At 43.0% G+C, this 26,669-nt stretch overlaps 1 protein-coding gene and 1 long non-coding RNA gene across 13 annotated transcripts in view; both read right to left on the bottom strand.

Moving 5' to 3' along the window:
- Positions 1-3,748: 3,748 nt before the first annotated feature.
- On the bottom strand, positions 3,749-12,183 carry LOC142296840 (uncharacterized). Its single transcript, XR_012751711.1, has 2 exons — positions 11,443-12,183; positions 3,749-8,887 (listed from the first exon to the last, which is right to left on the bottom strand). It is a non-coding gene; the product is annotated as an uncharacterized LOC142296840 (long non-coding RNA).
- An 825-nt stretch (positions 12,184-13,008) lies between these two features.
- Positions 13,009-26,669, bottom strand: part of KIF1A (kinesin family member 1A) — a 269,201-nt gene continuing 255,540 nt past the window's right edge. For all 12 annotated transcript variants that reach the window (XM_075340870.1, XM_075340871.1, XM_075340872.1 and 9 more), the window contains 7 exons: positions 24,127-24,339; positions 23,437-23,514; positions 22,981-23,105; positions 21,399-21,536; positions 18,551-18,743; positions 17,690-17,808; positions 13,009-17,204 (listed from right to left, as the gene is read on the bottom strand). In XM_075340870.1, the coding sequence (XP_075196985.1) occupies positions 17,162-17,204; positions 17,690-17,808; positions 18,551-18,743; positions 21,399-21,536; positions 22,981-23,105; positions 23,437-23,514; positions 24,127-24,339 (909 nt within the window). In that variant the 3' untranslated portion in view covers positions 13,009-17,161. The remainder of the gene's footprint in view (positions 17,205-17,689; positions 17,809-18,550; positions 18,744-21,398; positions 21,537-22,980; positions 23,106-23,436; positions 23,515-24,126; positions 24,340-26,669) is intronic.

Raw genomic sequence — 26,669 nt, 5'->3', positions numbered from 1 at the left:
AGGATTAATGGCACTCTGACGAAACCCTTCTCCATCCGAAACGGGACATGACAGGGTTGCCCCTTGTCACCGTTACTATATGTATTAGTCATGGAACACATGTTGTCAGCCATCCGGGCTAACCCAGACATACGGGGAATTAGGATTGCCAATCGGGAGCATAAATGCGCTGCTTTCGCCGATGATCTTCTGATATATTTAAGTAGCCCCACCACATCCCTCCCGTCCTTAATGTTGGAACTAAACCGGTTTAGTAAGTGGTCCAATTTTAAAATTAATTTTGATAAATCAGAGGCCCTAAATATCTCCTTGCCCCAATCGACTGTAAATGTTATAAAACCAAACTTCCCCTTTAGATGGCCACCCCATGGTAGCATCGGATACTTAGGCATCAAGATTCCATCTGACCTATCCAGACTCTTTCAATTAAACTACCAGAGTTTTCTGTCACGGCTCGAGGGGGATCTGACTCGGTGGCATGGGGGCACTCTTTCATGGTTTGGCAGGATCAGTGCACTCAGGATGACGGCCCTCCCGAGATTGCTATATTTGCTGCAGACGGCCCCGGTCTATGTACCGGCAACCTATTGGGCCAAGATGCAGCGCATGTTCGGTAGATTTGTCTGGTCTGGAAGACGCCCTCGTATTGGAAGTGGCGTCTTGACTAGGACCAAAGGTGCAGGAGGAACGGGGCTGCCCGATTGTAGGCGATACTACTTGGCGGCAGCTCATGCCAGGGTTTTGGATCTTCTACATAATTCTAGCTCTAAACTGTGGGTTAGCCTGGCACAAGAAATATGCCCCTTATCAATTCCGACCCTGCCGTGGACCTGGCCACTCCTCACCAAACATAAGATTGAGATGTCTTATAGCACCAAGCAGACTCTGAAAACGGTGCACTCTGGGCCGTCACGTAATCTCCTGATCCAACCTAGAGGGCCCCTTATGCCACTGACGGACAACCCGGAATTTCTGCCGGGGGCATCATCCAACAATTTTCTAGGAAGCACGAAAGTGAACCCCTTGAGGCTAAATCGAGTGATTCCGAGGGGGTCCATTATCCCACTTCAGGAGATAGTAGAGAGTTGTAATTTTAAACTACGTTTTCATTTTGAATATGCCCAACTCAAGCACTTCTTGACTTCCCAAGATACTATCATGACTCACCCCTCACCCCAAACCCCTTTTGAAAATCTATGCACTGGTTCCTCTAATACGCGCCATGCTATATCAAGGGTATACAAGCTTCTGACGAGTACAGTAGAGGCGTCGCCTCCTCGCTTCTGTAAAGCTTGGGAGTTAGAGCTCAACCAACCGATTACCGGGAGCCAATGGGAACGTTGTTATCGCCTGACCCACAGGTCCGTGATTGCCACTAGGATGCAGGAAACTAGCTATAAAATACTTTCCAGGTGGTACAGGGTTCCGGCGTCTCTACACGCGTGGTGCCCCGAAATACCTGACTCTTGCTGGCGATGTGGAGCCTCGGGAGGCACCATGTCCCACATCTGGTGGCACTGCCCGAGCCTGTCGGTCTTTTGGAGCAAGGTACTGGCAGCCATACGGGGGGCCACAGGAATTGTGGTCCCCAGTCGCCCGGAGGCAGTTTTACTGTATATCTTTGACGTATCAGAAAAGGTTTTTAGGAAATCGATCCTAGGCCACCTTCTCCAGGCCGCCAAGACCGTGATTCCTCGGCGGTGGAAAGATCCTAACCCCCCGACAGTAGATGAGTGGATAACAGAGGTAAATGTTATTCACCGCATGGAAATGGTGATGGCCCAATCTCGAGGGCAGACGGTGGAAACGGCCTCCAAGTGGTTCCAATGGGACTCCTTCTTGTCTAGTAAAACACTTCTTGAACTACTTTAACCTCCGGATGGGGGGCACTCTGGCCTTTTCTTTTCCAGATAGTTCACACCGCACTTTTGACAAAGTTTCAGCTCAACGGACGTTGCATCAGTCCCGGTCGCCTCACTCTGCTTTCTATTCTCTCCCTTCTCTGCACTACCCCTATTTCTCTAGACTCTGTGACTTCCTCTTGTTTGAATATCTTCTCCTTGATTTATCGTTTTATTGTTTTGTTTTTTTTTAAGTGATTATCTATGTTCCATTTATACCATCCATAGAATGTTGCGAAGCCGGCGAAGGCTTGGTTTAGCATTAACTTCTGATCTGTTTCATTTGCAATAGTATGGTTGTATGTTCTAATTTTGTATTTCCTGGAAAAATTAATAAAATCTTAAATTGGAAAAAAAAAATAGCTAGCTTCTCTACAAAAAGAATTAAAAAGGAATTCAGGTGTAGAGGATCCCTGGGACCAATACTTTTCATGGATGAAGGGATGGCAGAGATGGCTAGCTCAGATAGGCATAGTGGTCCTTGTTGTCTTAATTGTTGTAGCTATTGTTGTTTGTTGTGTTTTTCCCTGTATAAGGAAGATGGTCGAGAAAGGAGTAGAAACGTCAGTCCCCACTTTCCTAGCTCAGGAGGTTAGCTATTCTGTAGATATAGAGCAGCTAGGCCCCCTTCAGTCTTTCACAGTCCCCAGCTAGGCAGTCAGAGTAGGGCGAGTACATCAGGCTCCAATCGAAGTCTGTACCAATGGGGGCAAAGGCTTAGCATTGCTCGTATAGCGGGCAGCAAAAAGAAAAGAGTTGCAGCCAGGTATTGGAGACTGATGGGTTAGCAGTAGGGTCAGAAGGTTAATAAAGTATTTAGGGGGGACTGTTGAGGAGGACCTTTACATCAAATACTTAATTAACCTTTTGATAAGGGATTGTGGGAAATGTATCATTTTGCCTTACATAATTCAGGTTTCAGATCATATACATGACAGATATAAAGATGGCCGCTATTTCCTGTTATCCACACCTTGCTTGGAATGCAAGGAATGTCCAGATGAAAGAAGACCTCCATATAAGGGAAGACCCCTGGTCAAGCTGGAAATCACAGACCAAACCATCAGCATGGATGCACCAGATGACGTCCCTCCCATCGTCATGGTTTTATCCACTGGAGTCAGACCCGCCCATCAACAGCAACGCGGATCTCCCCATTGGCTAGCCCATGAACTGTCCCACCAAATATGCATATCTGAACTTGTGTACGCCCCTAGCCTATATCAAGGGGACGCATGAGTCTCTTCAGTCTGTTTTGGTGCCTTTTCTACTGTGACCAAGAAAAGATTACATATCCGACTGTGTCTGGTGTGGATTCTTTTACGCATGCACTTGGCCCATATCAATTCGGCCAGGCAGTAGGCAACTAGTGATCTCTGATTAAGAGTTCACCTTAACACTAGACCCTGTGCTCATTAGCGTATCATAAAGTAGCTTTAGAAATACTTTTCTCAAGATCTCCTACTAGATGCTGGGACAGTTAAGAAGGGATTAGAAATATGCACCCAGAACTGCTCGTGGTTCTGGGTGCATATTGTACCTGACAGGTTCCCTTTAAAAGGAAGTTCCTGCACCTATAGCACTGACAGAATGCTGCCGAGGTGAAAATACTCTATCTAAAAATGTGGATGGAAAATTACAGAACAAGAGAACTGGGACAATTACTGGAGATATTAGACCGGTATGTGCCCCAAAAACAGCTTTATTCTATTGTAGGTGATGAGAGCAGCAAGCCATGCTTTTCTGTAAGTTTTGTATAAAAGGACAAGTACAGTTTAATTGTCCTTTCTTCTTTTTCAACCTTATGAACTATAAAACTAAGTTAAAAAAGACAAAAAAATCATTAATTGCATAACTGTCACATTTATTAATGCAGTATTTATTTCAGAGCCTGGCAACTCTAGATTTTTAATCCTTTCCTGGTCAAAAATGATTTACGGTCAGATTAATAGAACGTTCTGAAAGTGAAAGGATTAGAAAAATCAGAAAGCCTCATTTTGTACAATCCTGCACCCCAAGCTTTACACATCATAGATACAAGATAGATAACAAGGCCAGTGGTGGTGACTACAATGGCGGGGCGGAGAGAAAAGTACAAGATGACAGGGGGCAGTACACACCGAAAACCCAGGGAGAAAAAAAGACTTTGGAGAAAAGACATTTTTAAAACTTTTTGTTCAAATATTTATTTTTCATACTTTGATCTATATCCATGAATTATACTTTTTTTTAAAGAATTATTTGGCCCAAAATACATTAAGTTTCAGTGGTTACAGTACCATCTAACGTAGCAGTACTAACACAATGAGGCACTCGGGGGTGCAGTTATGGTACACAGTTCTTATTGTCCTATAACATATACATATTTCTTGTATACTGAGCGCCAACATCTCGTATACTGAGCGCTGACATGATTTAATGGTGCTTACTGTTAGACACTTTACACTGTGTATTGTGATGTCTTCTATACATCGTGGTCATCCATGCACTATACAGTGATTACAAACAAATGAGCGAAGGGCGAATCCTACCAGAATAGCTAAAGATCTAGGCAACTCCTGCCCTCTGCCATTGCCATATACAGTAGGGGATATAGCGGCAGCGCACAGCCAGAATTATTACTGTACTAAATGCTGATAGGATTTTAACCAAAGGAAATATAAAGGGAACCTCACAGAATAATTGTACTAAACTTGTCATATAAAATAGTAAATGTGACACCAGTCTTGTAGTAGTCGGAGTCGCCATCACTGAGAAATCAAGCTTTGAAGCCACATGCAGATTAGCCTGGGCATATCGATGCACCCAAAATATATGAACATTGAAAAAAGATGAAGTATAGACCCATAACAATCCTGGCACATCTGAATGTAGGGGTGGAGATATCATTGGGGCAACCTGTGCAGCTGCACAGGGGCTCAAGAGGTAAGGGGGCTCCATTACTACCTCCAAAGCAGGAGGAATTGTGTATTATGATGCGTTATTGGACCACAAAGGGCCCATATACTGTTCTTGCACTGCGGCCCTCTTCTGTATGTGACCTCCAGTGTCTGAATCATTACATTTTATAAAAGTCACCAATCATATTAATCAACATGGATAATAACCCAATAAAAAAAAAGTTAAAACAACAAAAAAGAAGAAATATAGCCACATTAGGATACATAGAATACAATAAAGCGAGAGGAGTGCCCCACTTTTAGCTGTATTGTACGCTAATGTGATTACATTTAAACTTTTTTGCTGTTTTATTTGGGTTATTACCCATGTTTGTTATTATTGGTGACTTTCATTAAACGTAATTATGTTTTTTATTAATGTAATATTTTTATATGCCCTTTCTTGTGCACTATTTTTGCATTTTGTCATGGTGCCCGCCTAACTTCTATATTTATTGATGCAGAATATATGAACACACTCCTTATGCACATCCAGGCTAATTTGCATGTGGCTTTAAAGGGAACCTGTCAGTAGATATGGCGACTAAGCTGCGGCCACCACCAATGAGCCCTTATATACAGCATTCCAGAATACTGTATATAAGAGCCCAGGCCTCTTTGTATAATTTAAAAGACACTTTTATAATACTCACCTGGGGGGGGGTGGTCCGGTCCAATGGGTGTCACTGCTCTCAGTCTGGCGCCTCCTCTCTGCGGTTATCGCCATCCCCCTTCTTCTGAGGCCTGTATGTATGACACATCCTACGTCATCCACACTAGTTGGCATTGAGGTACTGCGCAGGTGCACCTTGGTCTGCCCTACTGAGGGCAGATAAAACTATTGTAGTGCACATAATGTACACGAGCAATCTTTAACCTTTCCTCACGCCTGCGCATTACAGTACTTTGATCTGCCCTCAGCAGGGCACAGAGACGTGCGCCTGCTCAGGACTGCAGTGTTGACTGGGCTGGGTAGAAGCAGAACAGAGATCGCAGAAGAGAAGAGGCGCCAGACCGAAGAGAGAAGGCACCGGACCGGAGAGCAGCAATGCCCATCGGACTGAACCAGCCCCCTAGGTGAGTATAATAAAATTATTTTTTATGCTATACAGAGCGGCCTGGGCTCTTATATACAGTATTCTTGAATGTTGTATATAAGGGCCCAATGGTGGTGGCCGCAGCTTATAAGAGACAAATCTGGTAACAGGTTCCCTTTAAGGGGTACTTTGCACACTACGACATCGCAGCTGCGATGTCGGTGGGGTCAAATCGAAAGTGACGCACATCCGGCGTCGCTGTCGACATCAGAGTATGTGAATCCTTTATGATACGATTAACGAGCGCAAAAGCGTCGTAATCGTATTATCAGAGTAGTGTCCAACATTTTCATAATTTCGCTGCAGCGACGGTACGATGTTGTTCCTCGTTCCCCTGAGGCAGCACACATCGCTGTGTGAGAAGCCGCAGTAGCGAGGAACATCACCTTACCTGCGTCACCGCGGCTCACGCCGGCTATGCGGAAGGACGGAGGTGGGCGGGATGTTTACGTCCCGCTCATCTCTGCCCCTCTGCTTCTATTGCCCGCCTGCCGTGTGACGTCGCTGTGAAGGAGGCGGTTCGCCGGCCAGAGCGACGTCGCAGGGCAGGTATGTTCATGTGAAGCTGCCGTAGCGATAATGTTCGCTACGGCAGCTATCACAAGATATCGCTGCTGCGACGGGGGCGTGGATTATCGCGCTCGGCATTGCTGCCATCGGCTTGCGATGTCGTAGTGTGCAAAGTACCCCTAAAGCGCAATTTTTCAGCAGATTTCTACAAAACAAATTTTTTTTTAGATACTATAGAGCCACTCCAATAGTTTGATTAGTAAAATCATCCTGACGGACTCCCTTTAATATTCTCTTAGTAATTATGGCAAGTAATGAATGTTAATGCAGCACAATGTGGAGCAGTCTTTGAAAGATCCTAATTACTGTTATAATATTAAACACTTGATAAGAGACTTTACATCTCCGACTCTGTACTCCATACAATGCACTCCTACATCTTATACCCTCACCATGCGACTCTTGCTAGAACGGCTCCTTTTATCGCCTATCATAGACTTTTGTCATTTTCATATCTAGATTTTGTATGTTTTATCTGGGATTCTCCATTGAAGTTGGATAGATAAATTTTACATTTAATTATTTTCTACCTGAACTTAGAACAATTGGGGTTATCCAGAATTAGAAAAAATAGTACATTTTTTTTTATGCAAAATATTTTCATGTCTGGTTTTTAGGAATTATATAGTGTTGGAGTGAGTGTATCTCCTAATTTACTTGATGTTGCAGTTCCAGGCATAAACCGTTTACACAGATAGCGCTATCTGTGGGGAAAAAAATGAATAATTTATTTATTTCCAGACAGCCTCTTTGCCTATAACACTCTTCCTTCCATTTTTCTTTATATAAACTAATCCATCACCATTCCTTTGAAAATATTTTCCTGTGTTGCCTCTTTTGGGACCTATTTAATTTGGATCAAATAACCATGGAGAACATATTTCTCAGTTTATAGAAAGAACTGATACTTGGCTATAACAACCTCTATGAAAAATAAATAATATTTTTTGCTTTAAATAGAACTTACCAGCTCTCATGATATGTAGGTTTTAATAAAAAGTTGTTTTCTCTATACGATAATTTTGAAGCACCTTTACTTAGAAATCTGTGTTGTGCTATTCCTCTAAATAGACAACTGGGAGCTACCATTCACCAGGACAAAAAGGTGTGTTCCCACATAGTCTGGTATTGTCAGTGCTGAAGGTGTGCCCCTATATAGTCTGATATTGTCAGTGCTGAAGCTGTATCCCTACATAGTCTGAGATTGTCAGTGCTGAAGTTGTGTCCCTAAATAATCTGATATTGTCAGTTCTGAAGGTGTGTCTCCACATAATCTGATATTGTCAGTGCTGAAGGTGTGTCTCCACATAGTCTGGTATTGTTAGTGCTGAAGGTGTGTCCTCACATAATCTGATATTGTCAGTGCTGAAGGTGTGTCTCCACATAGTCTGGTATTGCCAGTGCTGAAGGTGTGTCCCCACATAATCTGATATTGTCAGTGCTGAAGGTGTGTCTCCACATAGTCTGGTATTGTCAGTGCTGAAGGTGTGTCCTCACATGGTCTGATATTGTCAGTGCTGAAGGTGTGTCCTCACATGGTCTGACATTGTTCGTGGTGATAGGTCAGTCTTAGAATTTGCAAAGTCACATGCCCAACTGGTAACACACACTTGTCTATTTACCGTATATATTTCTCATAGGAATGATAGGTGAACAAAACAGCATTGTAAAAAAGGAAAAGTATTTTCTAAGAAACATGTTAGGAGAGGTGACAGAAGATGACAAACATCTATATACGGTAGTGATGCTGACATCTCTTAATTGTTTTTATAGAGATAAAGAACAAATAGTTAGAATGAAGCACTTCAAAGGCTATCAAATTAAAACATCAATGCTTTCCACACATTCAGCTGGATTTTGGCATCTAATTCATTACATTGACTTTACCAAGGATAACATGATAAGATGCATAAAGAAAGCACGGTTGTTCTATAGTTAGTAAAATACATTTTTAAATAAATAACATTGACTAATTGTCCAGGTGGAAGGTGTAGCGACCATACGTCTTTGAAGAGACCCGATGTGCGCTCTGTTTAATAATTGTGTTAATTTTATTGGGAACTTCATGACACCTGTTTAAAATAAAAAATTGAGCATCCATCTGAATCACTGGCAGGAATGTATTGGTTTTCCTTGATGTCCAGTTATACTTGATGATGGATCTTTTTTCTTGCATTATCTTGAATTTCACTGTTCTCCATATCACATATGTTTTCGCACAGGGGCCCTCTTCTGTGTCCGCCCCTGACTAACACTATAAGTAGACACTGTTTATTGCCCTCCTCACCTTGTAATTCCCAAAATAGTTTCCGCTTCTAGTCGTAAAAACGGTTCAATACCAGTTTAAAGGGAACCTGTCACGTGTAAAAGCGCTATTAACCTTGCAGTGGGTGAGCAGACCCCCTGCAAAAGGGAGCATAGTTAACCCGGAAATGTTATTAATAAAAATGTTTTATTTGTATGTGCATGTGTATAGTGTTAGGGTACCCCTAGTGGCCGGGTGGGACGGCTGTCACCACAGTGGGGAGGAGGAGCCGGCAGAGACAAGGGGAGGAGAGAGCAAGGGTGTGAGGAAAAGATTAGATCAAGGGAGCAGTCGTCTCGGGGACAGGAGCGGAGCAGCAGAGCCGGGGCAGAGTGTGGGAGCTGGAAATCAGGGAAGCCGGTGAGAAAAGGAGCGGGCGGAACCTCATAGTGTGAAGCAGTCCGGTGTGGGTCCGGGCTGTGGGTAGCCAGAAGTGGGAGCCGGGCGAAGTGGAGTAGCCAGGCACATCCCCACTGGAGGGGACGCAAGGACAGGCTTCCCCCAGCTAAGAAAGCGTATCATCACCTTTATTGCTTTGTTTGGGACTTTGTGAAGAATAAAAGAATGTTTGTTCATTGCATCGAACCCTGCCTGAAGAGTGTTTGTGCGCCGGATAACATCTGCATCACCACCACACTCTGCCCCACCAAGTCATCTCCTGTCCCCATAGTGACGGTGGAACCAGGGGTAAGCCTGATTGCAAGGGCCACGACTACAAGGCCAGAGGCACCCCTGGCGCCCCGTTACATGTGGCGTAGTCGGCAGGATGCGATTCCCCTGCCAGGAACCCAGGAGGCTGGAGATCGGGTCGTGCCTGAAGCACAGGATCCGGACCGTGATACAGGATTTCCAGTCCCGTGGTGGGAAGAGAACCTAGTACCCGTAGCGTTGGACCGGGTACAAGATGGCGGCAAGGAGGCCGTTATCTGTGGGGAAGAAAAGGCGCGGAAAATTGGCGCCAAAAGAAGAGCCTGGGGCTGGCCGGTGCCGAAGAGAAAGCATGGAGTACTCCGCCCAAAGAGGGGAGGCGCCAGCTCCAGGGCATGGAAGAAGAAGAAAAAGAAGTACCTCAGCGGAGGAGTCAAGATGATGCGTGGGGCTGGGGGTGGAGTCTGTTTAAGAGCGGGAAACGAGGACCCGTCTCCACTCTACCCAGTCTCAGCATTGACACCGCCGCCGCTACCAGCAAGATTGTCAGGGGCAGCGACACCTTCACCACCGAGAGGAGCTGCAGCAGCTGCGCCTGTGGAGCCACCCTACGCCCCTGCGTCCTTCCAGAGGATCCGTCAGCAGCCGGGACAATCCCTGGGGGCATACATCCAGGCCCAAGCGGAGGAATGGAAGAGGGCCTGGCCCCCAGAGTAAGTCACCACTGCTGATCTGTTGTTTAAGTCCGGCGCCGTTTAGCCGGCAGAAGTTCTTTTAAAGTTTCACGGGACGAGCTCCCTTCTGTGTGTTTGTACGGGCAGTCGCCCCATCTAAGACCGGGAGCGCTGTTGCCAAGCCTCCGGGCGCCCATCTAAGACCGGGAGCGCTGTTGAGCCTCCGGGCGCTAGTTGAAAGAAGGACCGGGAGCGCTGCAGAAACCGCCGGGCGCGGGACTGGTGGCCGTCCAGAGGAGGAGAACTGGGCACACTGGTGGCCGTCCAGAGGAGGAGAGCTGCGCACACTGGTGGCCGTCCAGAGGAGGAGTGCTGCGCGGGACTGGTGGCCGTCCAGAGGAGGAGAACTGGGCACACTGAAGGCCGTCCAGAGGAGGAGAGCTGCGCACACTGGTGGCCGTCCAGAGGAGGAGAGCTGCGCACACTGGTGGCCGTCCAGAGGAGGAGAACTGGGCACACTGGAGCCCTCTGTGTGGGTGCTGCGCCTATTGTGGACGGTATTGCAGACTTTACGTGCTTCTGTGTGTTTTAAGTAAGAGCCGTGCCGGGAGGCTCGGGTTTTAAGAGGGGAGGTATGCAGTGGGTGAGCAGACCCCCTGCAAAAGGGAGCATAGTTAACCCGGAAATGTTATTAATAAAAATGTTTTATTTGTATGTGCATGTGTATAGTGTTAGGGTACCCCTAGTGGCCGGGTGGGACGGCTGTCACCACAGTGGGGAGGAGGAGCCGGCAGAGACAAGGGGAGGAGAGAGCAAGGGTGTGAGGAAAAGATTAGATCAAGGGAGCAGTCGTCTCGGGGACAGGAGCGGAGCAGCAGAGCCGGGGCAGAGTGTGGGAGCTGGAAATCAGGGAAGCCGGTGAGAAAAGGAGCGGGCGGAACCTCATAGTGTGAAGCAGTCCGGTGTGGGTCCGGGCTGTGGGTAGCCAGAAGTGGGAGCCGGGCGAAGTGGAGTAGCCAGGCACATCCCCACTGGAGGGGACGCAAGGACAGGCTTCCCCCAGCTAAGAAAGCATATCATCACCTTTATTGCTTTGTTTGGGACTTTGTGAAGAATAAAAGAATGTTTGTTCATTGCATCGAACCCTGCCTGAAGAGTGTTTGTGCGCCGGATAACATCTGCATCACCACCACACTCTGCCCCACCAAGTCATCTCCTGTCCCCATAGTGACGGTGGAACCAGGGGTAAGCCTGATTGCAAGGGCCACGACTACAAGGCCAGAGGCACCCCTGGCGCCCTGTTACAACCTGACGATATGGGGTTAATCCGCAGGTTAATAGAGTATAAAACCTGCCCGGCGCCTGCAGATTGAACCCTATTGCCAGGAGGAAATGAACTTTAATTCCCCTGGCAGCATTCAGGTTTCAGTCATGGGGGCGGTGTTGGCGCAGGTTCTGTCACCACTCTGTATACAGAGAGCAGCGGCTGTAACCATTGTCCCCTGCACTGACTGACAGCTAGTTCTACTGCTGAACGGCTGTCAGTCAGTGCAGGAAGTGTGGTTACAGGCTCCACTCTCCATACACAGAGCAGTGACTGAACCCGCATTGGCACGGCCGCCATGACTGGAACCTGAATGCTGCCGGAAGCAATAAAAGTCTCTTCCTGCTGGCAGCGGGGTTCAATGTGCAGGCGCTGGGCAGGTTTAACACGCTATTAAACTACAGATTAACCCCATATATGCAGGTTTATTGTGTTTTTAGAAATTCATATATTTCCTTTGAAATAACAGTTCTGAAGCAACTTTTATTATAGCCTTGAATTGTTCGATTCCTCTATTATTCCTCCTAAAAAATGTATAATTTTCTTAATACAATCCTTCTTGTCATGGGGAGCATCACTACAATCTATACTATCAGTCAGTGCTATTGGTAGTCTTTCCAAGTACAAACCTCAAATTAGTAACACTCAGATGTTAATTTATTCAAACATTTATAAAGGGAACCTGTTACCAGTTTTGGGGCATATAAGCTGTGGCCACCACCACTGGGCCCTTATATACAGCATCTAACATGCTGTATATAAGAGCATAGGCCGCGCTATAGAACATAAACACTATAATACTCACTTAGAAGGTCGCTCCGGTGCACAACAGTCAGATGGGTGTCTCCGTTCTCCGGAACCGGCGCCTCCTCTTTCGGCCATCTTGGTTTTCCATCTTCTGAAGCCGGCGTGCATGATTCGTCCTGCATCATACACAATCGCCGGCACTGAGGTCCTGTGCAGGCGCAGTTTGATCTGCCCTGCTCAGGGCAGATCAATGTATTGTAGTGCACCTGCGCAGGACCTCAATACCGGCCTGTGTGTATGACGTAGGATGCATCATGCACCCAGGCTTCAGAAAAAGGAAGACCAAGATGGCCAAAAGAGGAGTCGCCAGTCCCGGAGAAAGGAGACGCCCATCTGACTGTTGTGCACCGGAGCGACCTTCTAGGTGAGTATTATAAAGTGTTTTTTATGTTCTACAGTGCAGCCTGCGCTCTTATATACAGCATGTTAGAATGCTGTATATAAGAGCCCAGTGATCGTGGTCGCAGCTTATAGGCCCCAAAACTGGTGACAGGTTCCCTTTAAGAGGAATAATTGTGGAACAGCACAATGCGACGTGCTCCAGAATTTTTATTTTATAAAAAAAAATAAATTATAGGTCTTTACTAAAATAGGTTGGTAGTAATGCAGCCAGAGGATTTTTAATAAATTGGAAACTTGCTTGCTTTTTACAAGGACAATGCAATTCTATTAATGATCATGAAAAATCCCTTTATCAGATATCCCAATTATTATATAATAATATGAATCCAGCCAAAGCTCTGTTCATATACGGAAGATCTTTAATGCTCAATGTAATGTATACTGCGTGAGAATGTATTTAATAGTAAATCCCCACCCAAAAAAATTCTATCATATAGTCATAAGATCCACCATACTGTACTGACACGGTGTAATAAATAACATTTACAGAACATGTAAACCATGACATGTATGAAACACGTCTCACATACAAAGTTATATTATACAACGGGTGATCAGAATATTATCTGCCAATCACATACACATTGTAACATAACCGCGGTCATTTCAGTTTATTTTCTGTACTTTCCATTTGTTCCATTTAAGGCATATTAACAAGCACAAATGTTTCCGCTACAACTGAGAATAACTTGTTCCACAGTAAATAGAAAAGCCAGAAATCGACATACTATATAGGTAGAGGACTGAGACTCATTTAGATATTCAAGGAAGTGATTTGGAAAGTATTGTTGTTCTGTACCAATATACAATCAAAATAAAAAGTGATTATACACAATTGGGTTATAATCTAATCACTAGCTATACTGTGTATATACATTCTTCCACTACTGTGTGATACATAGAGATTTAGTCATGTGCAGCAGCACTAAAAGAATATAAAGGGTATTATGACGCCTCCTTCAGACCCGGCTATGATGTTGTACAGTTTAATTTGTGTAAGGTCAAGTTCAGAAGGCTATATTTTATGGTTCATATAGGGAACGCAATGACCGAACTGAGCGCAGGTCTCCTGCCTCATAGGCTTACGTGAGGTTGTTAGTTTGTGTCAGGAGACTTTACGGCCATGGCCAGCATTGCTTGTGAAAGAAGGGCATCATTTGATGATATAACAAGTGGATTGTTTGCTTCCTTTTACACAAAGCTATTATCGGCACTATGGTCAGACACATGACTACTAATGTGACATTTCACCCCTAAACACTTTTACTAAAGTCAGCAGCACCTCCGTTGCTTGCATGAGAGTATATGCTGCTGACAACGATGATCTTTATGCTCATATAGAGGATACAACCAAATAGTTGTCATTTGATCGGTGAACATGTTTATACTGCCTCGTAGTAGGAAATGTCTAATCATATGGCCAATTATATTTCCATATAAATGGACCTTTATACCAATGGGGGACCTATGGGTTCCCATAGCTGTTGAGTATAAAGAAGGTGCCCGATTATTTAGCCTACTCCTCTCCTGCACCTGATAGCAATTTCTGAAGATGCGTTATCATTCTGTACTACTATTGTTTCATTTCGCATAAAACACTTCAGTTTACAATCTTATGGCCGAACGATACAGAAAAAAAGATGCAAATAAAATGCTCTTCATGTAGCAAGGGCCGATGCAAACTAACATCTTTGTGTATCAAGGAGCAGCGTTATATATTGGTGAATATGGATCCTGCCTGTTTAGTCAATTACCAAAATTGTACGCTTCCAGTATTCTGATCTACTGGTGATGTCGTTGTTCCTGCAGTGAAGAAGGAAGCTGACAAACTGGAATGGTAAGTGTTAAACCAATCAGTTTTCACATTCATTTATTTTGCAGATAAACTTCTATAGAAACATGTACAGTGACGTCTTGGTAATCCCGTGCTGGCCCGACAGATCTGACTGCTGATAGCATACTCTAACCATTACAGCGTACACAGTTCTGTATTCTACAAGGCGGACTCCCACCGATCATCGACATGACATAACAGAATATACAATACGGCCATTGTTCGAAAGCAACATGATTCTCAACCAAGCAGCAAAGCAATAGTGCATGTAGCCATTCTTCTGGGTACATTTTAGGACGATTCTTCATTGTTCCGGAAGGCTGCACTTCACACGAATGCGGCAATGGTTTTATAAAATTCATGAGATTGTTACAAGTAACTCAGTGAAAACAGTAATGACTCCAATATTGACAAGTTACATCAGTGGATGAGTGTACTATAAAGGTAGACCATGTACAGTAGCTTCTATGAGGGCCCTGTATCCCTTATATTAATAGGTGGTGATAAACTATACAGGGATACTATTATCACCACAGGCCCTATAATATCAAATAAAAATTCTGGGAAATAATCCAAAAATTATGGAAATAAGATGAGCCAACAAGCACCAAGTCCTGCTATACCGTGTGCTAACCAGCACCAATACAAAGCCCAATTTGTGTATGAGGTCTACCTACTGACTTCTAATTTTATCGAACTCAGTTCACATAGTATATCCCTTCTTTCTGTATTAGGTAGAAGTTATGGAGAATATTAATAGGGTTGCTTACCCCTCTATTTAGCAATTGCAGGCGATGGCAAGATCTCATGCATCTTGGACTGTATCATCTATAGGTTTGCTAGCCTAAGATATACATTTGTCCATGTCTGAGAAGATCGGACTTAGTGGTCTCTAAAGCTGGTTGACCCTGAGACTATAAGTCCTCTCAACTAAAACAATGGCATCCCAAAAAGCATGACATATACCAAAGCTTACATCCAAACAAAATTGAGACAACGCACAACCATCGATTTGCCAAAGGTACTACTCTACTTTGCTCTTCTCCAGTTTCTACTGGTTGGTGAATATTTTGGGTTTTTCTTTTTTCTCACTTCGTACTATCAGTCTATGCATATGGCAGGTATTAGGGGACGCAGAGTGCTATATACACTCACATCTAAGAGCACAGGTGGTTAGTGGGCTATAAGACACGGTTTCTTATGAATTTACTTAAAGTGCATAAGAATGGGGAAACCCTTGAAAATTAACTCTGGTTTTTACCTTTCTTTGGCTTAAATGACCTATCTTTGGATTGCCTTAGGATATTGGTGCATTCTATTTTCCGGATCATCATCATGAGATTAAAACATGAAAATCCATAGACTGTAATGATGGATTAAAGGAAATACAGTAATCTAAGCGAAATGTCTACATAACTTTAGGTAGTGCTTATCTTTTCTGAAAATCACTGACATAACCATGCATGAATATCACCAGTTAGGACACTAGGCTTGTGACAATTTACAATAAAATCTAAGAACATAATGTCCCGTAATCTTTTTCTTTTTTTCTTTTTTTTTGCGTAAAAGGATAACAGCTTGTATAAGTCCCTTAGTTTACATTAATTTTAAATGTAAGTTTAGCACATACAGCAAATGCGTAATTATTTTCTAGTACAACATAGCATTGTATTATTATACTGGCCAGCAGGGTTCTAGCATCATCTCATCATTGAGCCAAAAATTCTAAATGTTTTACTTCTTGTGCCTCTTGTGTATTACGGGATTTATTTGTTAGTTTAACCCTGTAAGCTCGCTTCCTTATATATCCACATAGGAAACTGTTAAGCTGCAACCTGTCCCTAAATGCCTGGAAGGGTGTAGATGAGGAAGTTTTGTGTTGGGTGAAAATATATACAATGCTGTGGGCAGACATGCACATACTGTATATGTATGTCTCACCTACAGCCAGGGTGGATATACTATGATTAGGCAACATGAATGTTCATGGGTATAGAGCTTAACAATACTTATCAATTACTACTGGGAAACCATTCTAAATTTAGTCTCCGACTCAAGAATATTTAGACCTTGCTTTGCCGAGCATAGGTGATGAAGGGTGCTGTTTAGGCATTTTCAAAGAGGGTCTCTAATTCCATTGATGGTAATTTCTTTGTAAAATTGCATTGCTATTATTATGGTAAGTAGCACCAATGGTGGAATTCTGCCAATTCCTTACTGATATTGCTCTTCTCTATCACTGGTGTCATCACATTCTAGAACCTACAATATCTTGACTGTTGAAACCAGACATTGCCTAAGAGCTGAATATAGACATTGGACCACACTATTGCCTGCCCATGGTATAGTTGGGAAAGACAGGGAAAATAGAGAGTGCTGCACATCAAGATTCCCTATCCCCGGATGGGGGCATCTTGAGATTCCCTACATATTATTACGGTAGACCTCCCAGGATGACAAGAGCTATTTTTCAACCACAACTGGAAGGTCAGCAGAAACTTCCCTAGGCAAAAGAGAGAGCTGCAGATCGTTAGTAGGAGCAGAAGTGGGAGCATGAGCAGGGAGTATACCGGAGAGGGTTGCTGTAATGTGAAGGTATGGAGAGTAATCATAAATGATTTAACAAGTTGATAAAAATAAGGAAGAGTGCAGGTTTCCCATTAAATTCTCATTTGAGCTGTTCTGCGTCGAGACAGTTTGGACCTAAGAGAGGAGCAGAGAAACAGAAAAAGAAAGAAAGAAACTTAGAAATGTGTCTCTTCTATTGGACAGAGTAAACTGAAGACAAGAAAGAATCACACATCAGAAAATAGGCTTCTATCTGATTGACCCAATAGATCCTCATAAATGATTTCTGCTAGGAAAGAAGGCAGTTGGCTTCATCTATATCTAGTTCATGTCCTCCACATCTGTATCCAGGTCATAGTACCTGTTAGTACGGGGCCAAATGACAAAATATCTTGTTGGCTACTAATAAGTTGTGAAATGGATAATATGCAAAAAGATTTTATCACAGATGAAATAAATAGATTTTTCTAAATATTAAAATGTGTTTCATTGAGCAAGACTGCATCCAGTCTGAGCCTCAAATTCCTGAAGATATTTGTAAAAATGTTCAGAAATGATCATCTCCACCCCTGCAAGGTAGTGGACAATCCTTCCACTTGTAATCCATCACAAATCCTCACCGAATGGAGCCAGCCAGCAGAGGGTTAAAGGCGTAGAGCCAGTCATGCATGTCCTTATCATTGCTGGCCTGCAGCAGAATGCCGCGGTGTTGTGTGCATACAGCAAAAGTATTGGGGGTCTGCAAAAAAAAATATATAAATTGTAACCGGTATTTCAGTATATTCAGTGTATACTGGATATAAAAGTAACAGAGGTGTCTAGATAAGTATATCTGGATGTTTGTACTTCATGAATATTTCCGAGACCCATACATTGCTTAACCAAGATTCTGCAAAAACACTAGTGCATACCCTCATCATCTCCCACCTCGACTACTGCAACCTCCTGCTTTGTGGCCTACCTTCTAACACTCTTGCACTCCTCCAATCTATTCTAAATTATTTTTCCCGACTAATCCATGTCTCTCCCCCAGTAACGTATATGCCCCCCATAACGTGTATGCCGCTCCAGTAACATGTATGCCCTCAGTAATGTGTATGTCCCCTAGTAATGTGTATGCCCCCAGTAACATTTATGCCCCTTGTTTACGCAGGACGTTGCATTGCTGAGAATGAGAATGATGATATTAAGCTGCCCAAAAGATCAATTCAACTGATGAATGAGCATTTTACTCATTCATCGTGCGATAAGCAACCTGAGTACACTTCAAGATAATCAGGAAACAAGGTTTTTTAAGAACACTCTTTCACAAAGATTTTTTCAGTGCAATTGCAGATTTGCACAAGTGTTTTTAGCACAATTAGAGGATTTGTAATACTTGCAATTTGCTGTAAATCAAATTTTTGGGAAAAATTTGGCGAAGCTGGCGAATTAAAATTTTAAAAGATACCCACATCCCAGGTCAATACAGATGGCCTTACCTTCAGCATGGCCTGTTGATCCTCACTGTACTCCACTTGAGCCTGTGAGAGGTTAAGAATGGCTCTCTCCACTGGATCCCGATCGCTGTTATAGATGTAGACATATGGACGTCTTACCACCACATACCTCTTAACCCAACCGCCTGTATGGGGTTCAAGAAAGTGTAGGTACCCCTTCTTAGAGACAATGGGGCTGTGAGAACAATGTAAGAAAAAAAATTTTGTTATTCATAAAATGTTGAAAAGTGAATAAAATAATAAGATTAATTGTTAAAACTAAGTCAATGACTATTAGACCCCAGTGTGATTGAGCAAAAGAGACTTGTGCTGTCCTTGTTTAACATCTAGTCTGGTCCACCAGAGCAGTCTTCACTTCTGCAACCAGCATTCTAGGCCGGTGCATCCTTGCCATCTCTTGTGAGTATTAGTCCCTGCGACATTACGACATTGCATCATTAGCCTAGTAATCTAGTAAGTCTAATAAGTGGGAGAGGTACTCAGGATGCCGGCTGTAAAAGTGAACACTGTCTTGGTCCAGCTGCCATGGAGAATCAGACTGGATGCTGGACTAGGGCAGCATGAATATTTTCGCTCAACTCCAATCTGCATCCAGACATCAATATTCACTAATTGATTATTGCATGTGTTTTTAGTAGAATTCTGTAACTATATTTCATTTTAGTCTATTCTAAATACATTTCCATGGATGTAGCACTAAACAGAGAGTACAAAATGAAATGAAATGAAAATGAAAACATTTTACAGGGTTGAACAATTTCAGGATTATTAATTTCTGCATTTTGCTGGTTAAATCATTTGTATCTTGGACAAGTATCTTGGTCCCTCATGATAAATCTCAACATATCTGTTCTTTGGAACAGAAAGGGATAGATTTACTATGAAAAGTGCACTTTGGCAACAAATGTACCAAATTTTGGTGCAAATTGTCATATCTAGATAGGACACAAGCAGTATATGTTAAATATACTGCTTGTGTCCTAAAGTCCGGTCCTCCTTTTATTCTGCACTGACAATTTAAAATGTCAATACAGAGAAAGCAGTTTGCATGAGGTTGTGCAGCTGTGGGGGCACGGAGTGGGCTGTCAGACACAGCCAGACTCCCCCACAGAGAAGGTAAAGGTAATTTATTACCTCTTTCTTGCCTACACAATGCTGATGCTGAAACAGTGCTTGTACATACATTTTAGGAAGCACTGACCATGCTACCGCCTGAGGACCCAGTGATATCTGATCACTGGCTGTAGGAAGAGAGCAGGAGCTGCTTGATGCTAGGAAACCTGCCAGCTCAGCTATGCAGCCAAGAATGAAAAAAATGCATTATGTTAAAATGCGACCTAAAGGTCTTGGGGGAAAACTTTTCTCCTTGCAGAGACTGACAAACCAATCTGACTGTCAGTGGTGAGAAGTCTTATAGCTGCAATGCTCCTCTGGGTAATATTCAAATTGTCTCTTCAGGGAGGAAGGAGACAAACTCTAGTGCCACCTATTGGAAGTAGCAATCCTAAAAGTCAAAAGTGCCCTTTTAACAAGCCTTTTCATATGACCTTGCATTTATGCCAGATCAGAACCTCATTTTGCAGACATAGTGTTTTGGGATGATTGTCCCTCATCAGTGCAAAGTATGAGATCTGATCTGGCTGAATAAGAAGCTCCACTGGGGTCTAAGGGGAAAATGTTTCTGCTTGCGGAGACCGAAAAACCAATCTGGCTGTCAGTGTTGAGGTGTCTTTTAGCTGCAATGCTCCTCTGAGTAATATTCAAATTGTCTCTTCAGGGAGGAAGGAGACAAACTCTAGTGCCACCTATTGGAAGTAGCAATCCTAAAAGTCAAAAGTGCCCCTTTAACAAGCCTTTTCATATGACCTTGCATTTATGCCAGATCAGAACCTCATTTTGCAGACATAGTGTTTTGGAATGATTGTCCCTCATCAGTGCAAAGTATGAGATCTGATCTGGCTGAATAAGAAGCTCCACTGGGGTCTAAGGGGAAAACGTTTCTGCTTGCGGAGACCGAAAAAACAATCTGGCTGTCAGTGTTGAGGTGTCTTTTAGCTGCAATGCTCCTCTGGGTAATATTCAAATTGTGTCTTCAGGGAGGAAGGAGACAAACTCTAGAGTTTGTGGCTTACCCTCCTTGTCAAGTGTGTTAATGGCTGCCTTCTGGACATCTATCAAGTCAGCAGACTTCCTCATGATTGTATAGACTATTGAACCAGACTAAGGTACCATTTTAAATGCTTAGGAAGCCTTTGCAAGTGTTTTGTGGTAATTATTCTAATTTTCTGAGATAATGACTTTTGGGTTTTCATAGGCTGTAAGCCATTATCCTCAACATAAACAGAAATAAACACTTGAAGTACATCACTCTGTGTGTAATGACTCTATATAATATATGCGTTTCCCTGTTTGTATTGAATTACTGAAATAAATTAACTTTTTGATGATATTCTAATTTATTGAGAAGCACCTGTATATAAACATATCAATGTCAACGCAGCCATTAGGTGGAAAGCTTCAAGAGGAACCTTAAGACCCATCTCTTCCAACAAGCCTACAACCTACAATAGCCCTCAGTCCAGTAGACCACTGCGCAACCAGCTCTGTCCTCACCTATTGTACCATCACCCATTCCCTGTAGACTGTGAGCCCTCGCGGGCAGGGTCCTCTCTCCTCCTGTACCTGTCTGTTATGTACTGTTAATGATTGTTGTACATATACCCTCTTTCACTTGTAAAGCGCCATGGAATAAATGGCGCTATAATAATAAATAATAATAATAATAATATTGGGAATGGTGGATGTTACCCCGGTCCAGTTTCATACATACCTGACCCGTATTTCTTGTATGTCAGGAATAAACAGTCTAAGAGGTGTCTTGAGTCCACCATTGGGTGACTTCTGCAGCTCCCCTGAAGGGCTCAGAGGATCCCTCTCTGGGCTAAATGTGCGGGAGAGAGGCTGGGGGCTGGAAGTTTTAGAAATTAGTGGTTACATTAGTGCATAGGTATTAGGAAATCCTGTATAGTAAAAGCTTTATATATTTTATTTACAACTCAACCTGATTAATGTGAATAATGTGCACATCAGAAATAAGCACTTTATATATTATGTGTATAAATATCTATAATTATGAATATTATTTCCGTTAAACATTTAGATTTCATACAGTTGTTGAAGAAAGATATACAGTTTTTCCATTATTAAACGGGTATTCCAGTTGGAAGAAGTTATCATCTATAAACAGAATAGGTAATAACTGTTAGATTGGTGGTGATCTGATCACTGGGATACTCACCAGTCACAAAAATGAGCTACTATTATCTCCATTGGCCTAAAACGAGCTCTCATCTGCTGTATCCATTCTATATGGAGCTGCCAGAGGATGCTGAAGACATCACTCCAGAAGTCCCATAGAAAATGAATGGAGCATTAGTCAAACGTGCACTGCTGCACCATACTAACAGCACGTGACCCATCCTGCTGATCATTGGGGGTATAAACGATTAGACCCCTATCAATTTGAAAGTCATCTATCATAAATAGGTGATAACTTGTTCCAATCAGAATAGCCCATTAACATCTCATCACCACAATGGTATCCCACAAGTAGCTTGCTTGAAATAATTGAACAGGGATAGTAGGAGATAATAGGAAGTCCTGCATTAATATTATTCCCACACAGATTAAACAAAATGGTACAGGGCAATAAAACTATAATAAAAACAATTCCACTGCAATGGATTCATAACTGAACAAATAATATCTCAGAACGGTCATCTTGATGTGTGCCTCGTGATTTTCTGCCAGCTTGATGCATTAGCAAACAGCTATGAAAAGAAGGTCTCTATCTAGGTAGTGACCTTTGAATAGCCCCGCACACAAGGAGAGCAGATCTGAATATGCATATACTGGTAGGGGGCAGTGGTTGGATAAAAAAATGGTAAATTGAGATAAGATGATACTGCCAGTTAGAGAGGTGCATGAAGCTAAATGCAAAAATGTATTGAGTGTGCTTGATGTGAAAATACTGAATGGCGAAAAAGTGGGAACCTCCGGAAGTAAGTATGCTGCCTATAAGAGACGGAGGCACAAGATCTTGGTGGGGTTATTGTGGTGAAGCTTTGGTTATGATTATACCAATAATAGGTGACTCTGGATGTCACTTCTAGAGGGCCTGGATATGGCTCGCGACCATCTCTCAGACCTAAATGTGGCTCTCAAGGTAAGAAAGCCTGAAGGCCACTGATCTACAGCTATCCTTGTCCCTTCTGATCTTAGATCTGTTAGATCCAGTTCCTATCACCTGTAGATTATATAAGGCTGACTTACAGCCATTTATCATCATCCCCTCTAATTGTCAGACACTGTCTCATTGCATTATGATATTTCACTGCTTGGTCCAAACTGACCTGGTTTCTGGGCTGCAGTATCGTCCTTCTACCAATGAGGGACAGGTACTAGATGGTGTAAGAGTTGAAACCCCCAAACCAGGAAGAGAGGGGTCACGTAGGAGGGTTACTGACATCTCAGACAGCTGTAAATACACATTTTGACAAGTTACACCTTTTAATCAGTTAATCTTTATCTGTTAAGTCTACAGTACCATCTTATCATGCATCGATATACAAGATATATTCATGCACAAGAATAATAATCCACATTGGTTCTCAAAGTCTATGCTCTATATCTCAGGTATACAGAAATATACAACGATTAACCTATAGTTATTTTCGAATGTGGGAGAACCCTGTAGACGCTGGTGTATTGGTTAGATTGGAAGCCTTAGCTGTACAGCTTTGTTGCAAAAGTACTAAATACTGGGCTATGATCAGTGTAGAGTGATTTTGTTTTTAGCAATTCCTCACCTTGCTTTCACTGGCGCTCACACACACGTGACTATAAGTGTATTCTCTGTTGAAGGTATGGGTCAGAAGACGAAGACACTGTAAAGCATGTGAGATTACCAATATAAATATCGGCATTAGATTCAATGAGAAGACAACAGTAAAATACTATGTAGTGATGTCAAGAAATATTCTCATCATTTTTGGAACTTCCATATGAATAGACAATGCGGCGCATGTGCAGCCCTCTATCCTCTGATAGTGGTGTACCGTGGGGCACCATTCATAAGCGGCGATACCATACATGTAAAATGTAAATTACCCTTTAACGAGAGAATATATTTATTTAGATTTCTGCCTGTCCCAAAGATGTCCCTGCATGGGGTTGGGTAATTTTTGTCAAGTAATTCTGATGGCTTTTCTTCTGCCATATCTATCTAACAGGCATAGATCCCGGAGAGTACAGCATACTGACATGTAGGGGACTGGCAGATAATCATGTCCTGACACTTTGTATACAAGGCTTTGCTTTCTATGCCATCTGTATGCTCTTTTAAAACACATTAAAAGCAGCTGTACAGATGGACAATTCCTTCAATAAAATTACCGTACTTATACAAAATACAAAGGGACTTAGTGATGTCTCTTGATTTTACGATACCAGACACATCTATGTTGTTATGTTGGACTAGATCCTGGACAGCCCAGTACCTTTGCGGCCAGCTCTTTTTGTCTTTCACTGGCCATCTCCAGAGGGTTTTCCTCCACATTTGGTGAGCCTTCTTCTTGGGGTGGCGCCATATGACATGTGGGACTGAGTGGAAGCATCTCATCAGTAGGGGAAGGAGTAAGACTGTCTGTTGCACCCCGCAGTGTGGCTTCCAGTTTCTCACGTAGCAGTAGGTAATGCCGAGTCCTTTCAACCTAAACAAGTACAGTAAAAAGAAACATTTTAAACAACCACTATAACCATGAAAAAGCCATGTTTTTATTTTTTTCTAGAATTCATTTCCTGGCAAAGGATTATCGTAGCTTTGCCAATCACCAAGGCTCCAGTAATCTTTTATCATCTTGACAGTCAATTACTGATTACAAGGTTGACCACAATGGGATCAAATCATCACCCCTAAAGCCTTTGATTGAATGCAGTGGCCATCAAATGCTTGCACACTCTCTAATAACCATAGCCGGGTAAACAGAGACCATCAAGGGATTAAAAAAGTGTTGACACGGGATTGGTGAGAATTACTATTTGTGTTATTGTATATCATTCAAAACCTAAGATAAAAACAATGAGCAAAACCCCTGCTATAAGTAAGTAACTAAATAGTAATATAAATAATATAGGGTACTCAGTGGACACTATTTTGATCAAAAGAGTAAAAGCGATCCCACCGCTACAAGGTGTACCCAATCAGGATGGTCCTGATTCACCTCCCTAAGCATGGCTTAATAGGTGTGGGCAGAGCAGGACCCAAGAGTGACATTTTGGGCTGTTCATATACAGTGCCTACAGGTAGTATTCAACCCCCTGCAGATTTAGCAGGTTTCCACATTCGGAATTAACTTGGCATTGTGACATTTGGACCGTAGATCAGCCTGGAAGTGTGAAATGCACTGCAGCAAAAAAGAATGTTATTTCTTTTTTTTTTTTTTTTTTTTTAAATTGTGAAAAGTTGATTCAGAGGGTCATTTATTATTCAACCCCTCAAACCACCAGAATTCTGTTTCGTTCCCCTAAGGTATTAAGAAGTATTTCAGGCACAAAGAACAATGAGCTTCACATGTTTGGATTAATTATCTCTTTTTCCAGCCTTTTCTGACTAATTAAGACCCTCCCCAAACTTGTGAACAGCACTCATACTTGGTCAACATGGGAAAGACAAAGGAGCATTCCAAGGCCATCAGAGACAAGATCGTGGAGGGTCACAAGGCTGGCAAGGGGTACAAAACCCTTTACAAGGAGTTGGGCCTACCTGTCTCCACTGTTGGGAGCATCATCCGGAAGTGGAAGGCTTATGGAACTACTGTTAGCCTTCCACGGCCTGGACAGCCTTTGAAAGTTTCCACCCGTGCCGAGGCCAGGCTTGTCCGAAGAGTCAAGGCTAACCCAAGGACAACAAGGAAGGAGCTCCGGGAAGATCTCATGGCAGTGGGGACATTGGTTTCAGTCAATACCATAAGTAACGTACTCCACCGCAATGGTCTCCGTTCCAGACGAGCCCGTAAGGTACGTTTACTTTCAAAGCGTCATGTCAAGGCTCGTCTACAGTTTGCTCATGATCACTTGGAGGACTCTGAGACAGACTGGTTCAAGGTTCTCTGGTCTGATGAGACCAAGATCCAGATCTTTGGTGCCAACCACACACGTGACGTTTGGAGACTGGATGGCACTGCATACGACCCCAAGAATACCATCCCTACAGTCAAGCATGGTGGTGGCAGCATCATGCTGTGGAGCTGTTTCTCAGCCAAGGGGCCTGGCCATCTGGTCCGCATCCATGGGAAAATGGATAGCACGGCCTACCTGGAGATTTTGGCCAAGAACCTCCGCTCCTCCATCAAGGATCTTAAGATGGGTCGTCATTTCATCTTCTAACAAGACAACGACCCAAAGCACACAGCCAAGAAAACCAAGGCCTGGTTCAAGAGGGAAAAAATCAAGGTGTTGCAGTGGCCTAGTCAGTCTCCTGACCTTAACCCAATTGAAAACTTGTGGAAGGAGCTCAAGATTAAAGTCCACATGAGACACCCAAAGAACCTAGATAACTTGGAGAAGATCTGCATGGAGAAGTGGGCCAAGATAACTCCAGAGACCTGTGCCGGCCTGATCAGGTCTTATAAAAGACGATTATTAGCTGTAATTGCAAACAAGGGTTATTCCACAAAATATTAAACCTAGGGGTTGAATAATAATTGACCCACACTTTTATGTTGAAAATTTATTAAAATTTAACTGAGCAACATAACTTGTTGGTTTGTAAGATTTATGCATCTGTTAATAAATCCTGCTCTTGTTTGAAGTTTGCAGGCTCTAACTTATTTGCATCTTATCAAACCTGCTAAATCTGCAGGGGGTTGAATACTACTTGTAGGCACTGTAGCTTCCCAGGGGAGGTGTAAGAGAGTCCCGGTCACAGTGTGGACATTGACCAACACTTTACACTAATACCAACAAGTGTGCCAGCCCATGTTTTAGGTTTTGCTTTATTGTATGCCATTGCAAACTGTTTGTAAAAATATATGGGTCTGGA

The sequence above is a fragment of the Anomaloglossus baeobatrachus genome, chromosome 3 (assembly GCF_048569485.1).
Source record: "Anomaloglossus baeobatrachus isolate aAnoBae1 chromosome 3, aAnoBae1.hap1, whole genome shotgun sequence".
Lineage (NCBI taxonomy): Eukaryota > Metazoa > Chordata > Amphibia > Anura > Aromobatidae > Anomaloglossus > Anomaloglossus baeobatrachus.
This window is presented reverse-complemented; position numbering and strand designations above follow the sequence as displayed.